The sequence below is a fragment of the Podarcis gaigeae genome (assembly GCF_964106915.1).
Source record: "Podarcis gaigeae genome assembly, chromosome: 1".
NCBI lineage: Eukaryota > Metazoa > Chordata > Lepidosauria > Squamata > Lacertidae > Podarcis > Podarcis gaigeae.
In genome coordinates, this window is record NC_139678.1 from 45887679 (window position 1) to 45898024 (window position 10346).

At 43.0% G+C, this 10346-nt stretch overlaps 1 protein-coding gene across 6 annotated transcripts in view; it reads right to left on the reverse strand.

Annotated features, from left to right (window-relative positions):
- Positions 1-3343, reverse strand: part of RBM25 (RNA binding motif protein 25) — a 32043-nt gene extending 28700 nt beyond the window's left edge. For 2 of the 6 annotated variants that reach the window (XM_083746741.1, XM_083746738.1), the window contains exon 1: positions 3246-3320. Coding sequence is in view for 2 of the 6 variants with exons in the window: in XM_083746739.1 (XP_083602865.1) it covers positions 3065-3096 (32 nt within the window). In the remaining 4 variants the exon portion in view is untranslated. Of the gene's footprint in view, positions 1-3064 lie in introns of all 6 variants that reach the window. The other 4 variants (XM_083746737.1, XM_083746740.1, XM_083746739.1 and 1 more) reach the window with 4 other exon arrangements.
- Positions 3344-10346: the final 7003 nt, after the last annotated feature.

The following is a 10346-nucleotide window of genomic DNA, read 5'->3' on the forward strand; positions in this document are numbered from 1 at the left end:
GACAAAACTTGGCTGAAAACCTTGGCATGGATGGAGAAAAGTGCTTATTCCTAGAATGCTGCCTTAAAATAAAGAGCTCTGCCATAGTCATACATATAACTGTAAAAAAAACAACAACTAAAAGATTTGTGTATTGAATAAATGTCAAGAAATAAAGGAATAAATTAAAACTTATTTCTGCCATGTTCAACTCTGGATACTGGCAAGACAGCTAGACAATAAACAGAGCTCAGGATTCCAGGAAAGAGGGATGCAGGTGAAAATCACATCAGACCCATCAACTGTCCTTTGGGAAGGATTCCAGGAGATGGGAATGCAGGCAAAGACTACATCAGAACCTGCTCCAGTAGATTTTTCCCACATTTCCCAGAGGACGATCTACCACCATATGTCCTGTGGAAAGAATCCCAATGGTTCTGTATGTTGCTACTTCTTATCGTGTGTTGCTTTACTTTTTTTCAACATAGATTAATGTTACTTATAAGCTAGCTCGGAAGCATTTGTATCCTGAGAGGTGAGATACAGGTGTGTGCAATAAAGATGAGACATTAGGACTGAATTTCCATTTGCACTTAGTTGAGTAAATTCCATGAAAAACAATGGTACTTCTGAGTAGAAATCTATAGCACTGCCTTGCAAATATGGCATTTTAATGAATCCAGCTTTTATGATGAGGCTGTTCAGTATGTAAAAAGAGAAAAATAAGGAGTTAAAGGATGAATTCCATAGAATTCAAAGTTGGGGGGGGGGGAGTCAGATAGTAAAAATCTTGGACAAAGTCAGGCTTTTAGATGCATGTAAGAGAAATATTTCCTGGTCATGTTATATGATCCCAGAATGTTTTCCATTTCTCATTTGTTGAAATATTTTTAAATAAAGTTTAAATTAAGAGGGACATAGTCATCCACCAAACCACATTTCCACCAGAGATCTTATAAATACCAACAGGTCTTTGCAGCTGTTTAATTTTTGCTTACCAAGTCATCTTAATGTTAATCTGTATTTTTAAAAAAATGATATTTCATGTTTAACATGTATATATATCATCTTGAAATGTATGGTGGTATAGAAATATATATTAATAAATATAGGTGACCAACAAAATACTGTACTTTTCTGTGTATAAGAGTAGGGGTTTTTTTACTCAAAAAAAAAAGAGGTTTAAAAACTGGGGGTGTCTTATACATGGGTAGTGAGTAAGGATGACTGGTTGCAGCCACAAGCTGCAGATTGTCATTGGTGATTTGTAGTGTGATCGGTGGCTGTGGCAAGGGGTTCTTTGTATTAGTTGTGGGAAATAGGTGTGTGATTGGTTGCTGCGTTAAGGGCAGCTGAGGATCGGCTGTTGGCGATCGGGCAGCTGCCTGTAGCTGATGTGAGCGATTATTAACGAGCAGCACATGTGATTGCAATCGCTGGGTTAGTGATTTACTGCATCCACCCCCCCAAAAAAAAGCTCAACAACTTTGGGCAATTTTATGAAATTGGAGTGCCCAAAAATAAAGGGTGTGCTATACAAGAGAGCATGTTATACATGGAAAAGTACGGTATTTGCAATACTATTATGCTTAGAAAAGAAAAAATGCCAAGATTATATAGAAGTTTGTTTTGATACACCTAAAGTTATGCTATTTACATTGTATTAATTGTTTTAAGGTACTCCTCTTGCATCCTCTTCATACTGCTACAGATTGTTTTATGTTTGAACAAATTTCAGTAATCAGTCTGCACCAGAGATTGCAAGTTTGGATTAACTGGTGGCATCTTGGTTTAAATATGAAAAAACAAGATTATAGATGCAATACAGTTAGCATTTTTCTTAACATTTTATCAAAATGTTGCCTAAACACAAGTAGACAACTAGTTTAAGAGTCACCGGAAACAGAGCCAGAGGACTATGAACTACTGTATTTTGGAATTGCATAAAAAGATCTGAAATGTTCAGTGTTAATTTAACATGAATTTTCTGGAGATATTTAGAGATAGAAAGCAGTCAGACCACACAGCCTTCTAGTTCAGCAATACCTAGGCTGACTGGCAGTGTCTCTCCAGGATTTCAGACTACAGTCTCCCCCAGCCTTACCTGAAGATGCTTGGAACTGAATCTGAGACCCTCTGCATGCAAAGCTGATGCTCTACCACTGAGCTATGATCAATATGCCAGCTCTCCCAGCATTATTTCTGCTGCAAGTCTAATTCATACCGAGTTCCATTGGGGTTTCATTTCAGGTAAATGTTATTAAGGCTTAAAACACATTTCTCACACACATAATGGAAAACCTCCATTGAAGCTGTGCAGATTCATTACCGTTACATTCCACAGCCTTGCCTGCAATAAAGGAACAATAACCTGCTACTTAAAACACAGTTATGAATGATTGATCCCAACCCCATTATGTGGGCACGTTGCAGGTACTTCTACGAGATTATCTGCATGTTCAAGTATAGAAGCTGCAGGATTATTAATTTTTTTACACGCTGAACTTGAAAGATAGCGAAGTTCAGCTTGCTGCTCAACATTTTGGAATAAAATTACCCATTTGCCAACGCACTGCCATATAGAAGCTTATTCTGCACGAGTGAGACCTTTCAAGAACACTGCGCTGTAACAAGCTGACAATTCTGCCTACGGTGCGTGATCTGCGATGCCCCCATTCAAACGTACGAGTCAAAGCTTGATGCTCGTCAAGCTCTGAACACGCACGTCGTGAATCAGGCCCGTGTACAAAACACGCAGGGAGCTTCAGGAACACAACTATAAGGCTTCGTTCTAAACGGGCTAACTCACAGGGCGGTTGAGAGTGTGGCCCTGCCTTCCGAAGAAGCTCTCGTCCACTAGCGCCCCCCACAGCCTCTCCCTCCGCCCATCCGCTAAGAAAGGGGGGGAACCTCTAAACAACCCCCTCCCCGCGAAAGAGGACCCGATCCCACCGCCCAGCTCCCCTCCCCCCTCGTGGCCTGTAGGTCGCGGATTCCGCCATTCCGCCTCCCCCGGGGAAACCAAGAGCGGACCCCCCAACCCCCTCGACCCGCTCCCGCCCCCTGCTAGAGTGGCGCCCAGTACCGCAGGTGCCCCATGCCGGCGAGGCCCGTCATGTCCTCGCCCCCTCCCCGTTCCTTGAGGAGGATTAGCGGCAGCGGCCCGGACGTCACCCGCCTCTCACCGCAAGCGCTGCCGGAGGAAACGAGGCCTTTCCCTCGCGACGCCTCTAAACCCGGCAAAGGCAACTAGGCCGCGAACGCACCGCAATGAGCCACAGGCGCCGTCGCGTTACGCCGCTGGTCACGTGAGGGGCCGCCCCTGAGCGCCTTTCGTCAGAAGACCGGGCTGCAGCGCGCGCGGCCGACCATAGAGATAGGAGCTAGAGCGACCCCCGCTCCGAAAGGAAACAGAAACCTCTAGGAATCACCTCAGCTCTTCCCCACGGCCTGTCCGCCCGTCTCTCAGAGGGTAGAGTTGTAACTGACTAGTTTTCTCATTGAGAAAAATCGCCGAGGATTTAAACCTGAGTTAGAGAAAAGTGCGAACCTCTGCCCCTGCTGCAATGTTTCCTAGGAGTAGCGGCCTCCTTTAGCTCACACAAGAAGAGCGTCGGAAGGAATGAAGTCTGTGGTGCATCTCGTCAATTACCTGCAAAGAGGGCGGAGAGCGGCTTGACGACTCTGTCGCCATCTTTGCTGTGGGCAGTCAATACTACCGCATAATGTTTTGCGGCGAGCCGCCATTTCCCGGTCACATCTGAGCTTCTTTGGATTCTTACCATGGAAAACCAACATTGTAGAGCGTCTTTGTTCTCATCGACCCCTTCATGCATTAAGCATACGCCAGCGCTTCAAGCGAACCTATTGGGGCTCTCTTCGTTTCCGAAATGGCTTCCTAGACACGCACAACCACAATAAACATTCAGGAACCCTGAACTGTAGGCTGCCTTCAGTGCCTTCGGAAAAACTATGAAAATAGGAACCTGCTGTCGCCTTGTTTCTGGGTAGCGAAGCCAAGTTGTCTTGGTGTAGGGCAGCTTCATTCTTGAAATTTGAAATACAAACAACTCTCTGAGGTAGATCAAGTTGAGTAGTAACTGGCCAAAAGTCACCAAGTAAAATTCATTGGATTTTGAACTTGTGCCTGATTAACCCTGTTGTGGTTTGGCATTATAAGAATTTTTAGGTCATATATATATCATAGCTGTCAACTTTTCCCTTTTCTTGCGAGGAATCCTATTCGGAATAAGGGAATTTCCCTTAAAAAAAGGAAATGTTGACAGCTATGATATTAATAATAATAATAATAAATGTTCATAAATGTACCAAGTAAACACATATATAAATATATAAAACCACATGTCTGAAACCCATAGGAAAAGTCCTAAAGCCATTTTGACTCTTTTAGTCACCTCAAATATTTCTCTACACTACAAGGTCAAAGGAAATGCAGAAACCTCCCCATTGTCCCTGTCCTCACAAATCCTGCCTTAAGGGCACATTTAAGGTGTGAATAGGGTGAGCCTGTGACCTTGCTCAGGAATTAAGTGTTATCATTACAAAAGGATGGCCAGACTCCCCAGGTAATCCGGGCAAGTGACCATTAACAGGTAACCTGGCAGACAGGGTAGAAACAATGCACTCAGATTTCTGTGATGTAGGGATGATGTATCTGGGGGGTGGTCTTGGACAATTTGAAATGTCTATATAACGGTGGGCACACCTTTGTTCTGGGTCCTCCTCCTCTCTCCTGCGTGTGGGGGAGCACCCTGTTGCAACAGTTTTTAAAAATAAAAATCAGGCTTAACTAGCCGTCTTGCTTTTCACTAGAATTCTGGTCTGGTCTCTGTCGTTTTACTAGCTCGTAAGGGCTTTCAATTGTGCTCTGCCAGAGGTCCAGGCTCCCTCCCGGAGAAGGACCCCTTTTAACTCTTATTACACACCACTAATACACAACACCTCACATACATACACTCAGGGCCCAAGCTACATTATTCTCTAGACTGTTCATATTTTACAAGCTCTTAAGTAGAAAAACTGACATTTCCCACACCCCCCATTTCTTAATAAAACTCCATGTGTCTTTCTGCGCATGAGTACAGTTGCTATGCTAATGCAGGTGTTTCTTTTTAAAAATTAAAAATACAAATAGGTCTCTGAATAGTTTTGCAGGGTTCTACATTGCCCAGGGAATCTACAGGAGTAGAGCAGGATTCCTGCAGCAGATGGTCACTAAAATTTGTGCAAAGCACTCAGCACTCTGTTCACTAGAATAATACTGAATTATGAGGTGTTTCCTGTGTAGCTTCTAGACTGAACATGGCAAAGCATGAATTACAGTACATGTCAGTATCAGCCTGGGATAAAAAAAGTACTAGTTAATCGTGTAAATCCAGGCCTCTCTATCTGGCCCTCAGGCCTCTCCAGACCACACCTCTCACCATCCCTGCTTTGCACCCTCGGGTGATTTTTTTATGGCTAGAAACTGTCCTTTAACACATATTACATTTCTTGCTTGCCTAGATGGAGGTTAGTGAGGGGTGTGCAATTCTGTGAATAAACTACCTTGCCACACAAAGGTAAAATACAGATTCATTGCTCTGTCCACATTTGCCTGTGATTTTACCAACTGCTGGCATGTGGCTCCTGGAAGGTTGTCCAGAAAGGAATGTGGCCCCTTGGTTTGAAAAGGGTTCCCCACCCCTGATGTACTATAATGTAAGTTGTGAATGAGGATGGGGTGGTGGTGGACCTAGCATACCTGGCCCCACTCCTTCAGCTTTTGTATATTACTTATTCATGAATATAATGCCTGAATAGGGATAGGAAGAGAAAAGGACAGACAGAAAGACTACAGGTCATGGATTTATATTTAGCCTTTGTTGTTCCATAGGCTCAGAGTAACAACCGTTTTTAAACAACTAGCAGTCTTACAATACAAGTAATAAAGATACAAGTAATAATATTCAGTGGGAATATTAAGATGTGGCAGATGATCTGGCTATTGATGAAGCAGTTTCCAATTAAACTCAGTAGAGTAACAACTATATTTTAAATTATGCTTTATGCAATTACATTTACATACCTTGCATTCTGATCTTTACACATCATTACACTGGCTGATGGACAACTCCTCATTAAGCAGTCAAAACAATACAATACAATTTCAGGATTTATTTGCTTGCTAATTGTTCCAGATTGGCATTCCCTCAATAGAAGCTAAGGTTGAAGTTTCCTGAGAAAAGGTGTGTGTGTTTGTGTGTGACTAACAGAGAGTGATCATGCTGAGAGTTTGGATAGTGTTAGCTAAACTGTGATGCAGCCTTGGTTGGGGCTACAACAGTTGCTCTCAAAAAATTAGAATACAATCCTAATCGTCGTTCAGCAGAGCTTGATGGAGTGGCAAAGCCAGTTTCACATCTACAGCCCAGTTCTTGTACTGGGCAAGGCAAAGTGCAGTAAAAAAATACTGCTTTGCTTTGCTAGCTCCCCACTCTGATAAAGTTGTGCTATATTCTTATTTACGCCAGGTCATAGAATTGCCTCCAATACACCAACATTATAGCTGAAGTATCCTATGCCTGCCATACATGAGGTTAGTAATAACACATCTCCAAACAAAAAGCAAAAACAAGGATAGATGTGCCCACCCTTGCTCCCTGATGCAGCTCAAACACATGCCACAACCACTAACAATGGCCACATGACATGTGGAGGCAGCCAATATCATTGCAATGATTCAGGCACTTCCTCACTCACCCCACGCAGAACGTACACTGCTACAGTGTACTCACTCCAACAGACATAGTGACACATTCCATAAAGCACAGTTTGGGAAAGAAGTTTGAACATCAACAGGGGAGAGTGGGCTAATTGGGAAGCACCCCAACAATGCTTCCCAGTGGACATAGGACTTGAGACCACACTTCAAATACCACAAAGCAGTTGCCTACACACTTAGCCATAAGAGCAGAAGGCAAGTACAGACGCCATGGAGCATTTGTCACTCTGAAGCCCACAACCCCAACATGCAGTCATAGGTACCAGGAACATAGGTGATGCAAGAGGAGCCCTGGGCTGGTGGAACAATTGCTGCATGCTTGGAGTGCCCTAAGTCAAATTCAGGATACACAGCATACTAGGAAAGAAGGGTCAGTCTCCACACCTGAGCCAACCATGCATGCATGGAGTAAAATCCTGTCCCTCCATTAGCCAACTAGCCCTATTGACCCCCTCCTCTCCCCATGGCAATTTCCCCTGTATTGCCTGATAAGCCCAATGTGGTAGCATTGCAGCAGGACTCCATTATCCTATCTAGACCAACTGACTACGTATTTGAGTAGCCTCCCTTAAAGCTTACGGGACCTAAGTGAACTGAGAAAGGAGACTCAGCTGCCCATTAGCAGATCCAGCTCCCTGCCTTACAGTCACCTCCTGAAGTCAGCTACAACCAGATCATACTATGTTGGGGGAAACAGAAGACACTTGTAGCATTGCCAAGCAGACCTTTGAGCAGCTTTTGTGCTTTGACAGTGGTTCAATGCACAAACTTAGCTTTAACAACTTTCTCAACATGCATCATTTTATAAACTATCATGTCCGCTTACTCTTAATTTTTTTGTAAACTAATAAGTCCCAAAACATCATAGCCTTTTCTTGGAAGTGAGTTGCTTCTGCCTCCTGATTATTTCGTTTGTCATTTTCTACACCTTTTCCAGCTCTGTGGTAACCAGAACTGTCAAGAGAATTCCAAGAGTGATCACACCATAGATATGTATAAAGGCAGCGAGAAGGAGTCAACATCACAGGAATAAGTAGATAGAGATACCATTTTGTTTGCCTTAAACTATGAGATATCTGTGTGTTCTAGTTATGGAGTTTTGAATGTTGCCTTGGGTACGCCATGTGGGTAGAAAAATAGTTGAAAAATTATATAAAATGTTCATATGGTTTAAAAAAAAAATCTGAAGTAGTTGCACTCTACTGTTCATACCAGCACAGCACAATTTTGTCCTATTGCATTCAGTGAAGCTTACTTCCAGAGAAATGTGTACAGGCTTGTAGCATTGGACTCCATTACTATGTATGTTTACTCAGAAATAAGCCATTTACTAAGGGTTGAAAGGATTGCAAGCTTACAGTCCAATGAGAGTGAAGATACATGTTGCAGCTGAATGCAAAACAGAAAAAGGTTTTTCTCGTGAAGAATTCTATTGAATTCAAAACGTGTTGGTCATTTTGGATCTCAAAAAACCTTGTATACACCTATAGAAAACTTTTGCTAATTTACACATTAGGATGCTCATCTTTATTGAACCTATGTGACTTTATTGGCAACACATTTATTTAGTATCATGCTCAGATTAGCATATGCATTGGCATCTTTGTTTAATACCCAATACATGTACTTTATGTATAGCATCTGTTTCTATTAATGTGTTAATGTACAGTAACATAATCACTTATGCTCAACTATTCTTATATTACTGATGAATAGTTTGAAGATTTCCATTTATACATATATATCATAGTTTCAGGCTCTTTAGTTCAAAGTACAATTATTCTGGGAGTGTGTGCTCTACACCAGTGTGTTTGGGAACTTGTATTGTGACTGCAGACCCTTCCTGACATCCTTTTCATCCTTCATCAGATTGTTATATAGCACAATCACTTTCAGGTTCCAGTCCAACTCTACCAGTTTTCTGCCAGTAGATCTCCCAGTGCCAAAGCCAAGTTTAACGGACCAACTTCACTCATAGCTATACGGAAGTTCTGCTAGCAATTGGACAGAAGTTCATCATCCATCAAAAAGATAGAACCGGGAGAACAGGTTCGAAGCGCTTTCTGTTAACAACTCCTGCAGCCCTTGAGATCCCTAAACTGACATTCTAAAGATAATTCGTGGCAAACCAGAAGGAAGCCTCGCTTTGGGAATAAACCAGAGGGGAGTTTTATGGGGCTCTGTTGCAACCTCCTCCTTGCTCCCTTAGCCAAACTGAAATCCCAGGTGCGCCGCAGTCAACCCTAATATTCCATAAACTCGAAGAGCTTACATCTATACGAATTTCCACCCCTTCCCGATAATCTCTCTTTATCCCTCCGCGTTACACAACACGTTACGCCACATCACACCCATCCATGCATTCTCCTCCTCCTTCTACGAAACCTCACTCTGTCGCTGCGGCTTGTCACAATTACGAGCCCAGGGATTGTTGAAACTACATCTCCCGGGATGCTGTGCAAGGCGGCTCAACTTCTCTCCGCAGTGCATGTTGGGACATGTAGTTCTGTCCCTGCTCCGAACGCGTTGAAGTACCGCCCCCTGAGCACTACGATTCCCACAATGCACCCGGCCTTTCCCCCCTCGACCGCTCACCTTCCTGTCTTAGAAAAAAAAATAACCCTGAAGTTCCCTGCGATCAGCTGATCAAGACTGACAACAAGGGGAGAAGGAGAAGAGCTTTGGACTGGCCCCGATCCCTCCTAGGGGGTCCCAGGTCTACATGGTGGGGCTCAGGCACTGTGGGAGCTAAGCCCTAACCCTGCGGGGGAGAGGAAGGATCTGCCCAGCTCGATCCTTGAAGCTCAGAGGAGGAGGAGGAGGAGACTGTGATCTGATTACTTAGTCACTAAGACTTCCAGGGAGGAAGAGGAGGAGGAAGGTGCCTACTGTTTTTGTAAACAATAGATCGGGATGTTGGGGGGATATTTTACTCCTAGACAGACCCTGTCATTTCGTTTATTCTGTTTCCTCCCCACCCCGTTGTTGTTTATGAGAAGATCTACTAGTTTAAAAGAAATGTTTAGTATATAGCAATATTTTCCTATTGTGATTTAAAGTAACCTTAAGTAAGCAGCTCGTTAGTTATATGTTTTGCCCTTTTTTAGGCAATATGGGCAGATAAATATTTATTGTGCTTTAAGGCAAAAGGTCCTGTTTTGGAAGCAAATAAGTTACAAATGTAAACAGATGGAATGGTCTTACTGTAAGACACCTACCCTCCCTCCCACCCCGTTTGCTGGCTTAAACATTGCTTGACTTACGTTTGTAATTTATTATTGTCCTAATTTAAGGTAAGTAGATACTCACCGCTGGGAAAAATAAAAACCCAGACAGTAGGGTTTAAAAATATGTGGCGCTTTGATGTGGCTCTCCCTGGTCAGATTTGTTTCCGTGCTTCCTAAGGCTGTAATCCTATATACTGCCACCAGACTTAAGTCAGTCTTATTTCTGAGTGAATATACATAGAATTGGGGCCTATGCCACTTACATTTATAAAGGCCCTTCTGCTTATTTTGTATGATGAACTTTAGTTTGTTCAGATATAATTGCAGCTGAAATAAAGATCTTGTCTGAGATAGCA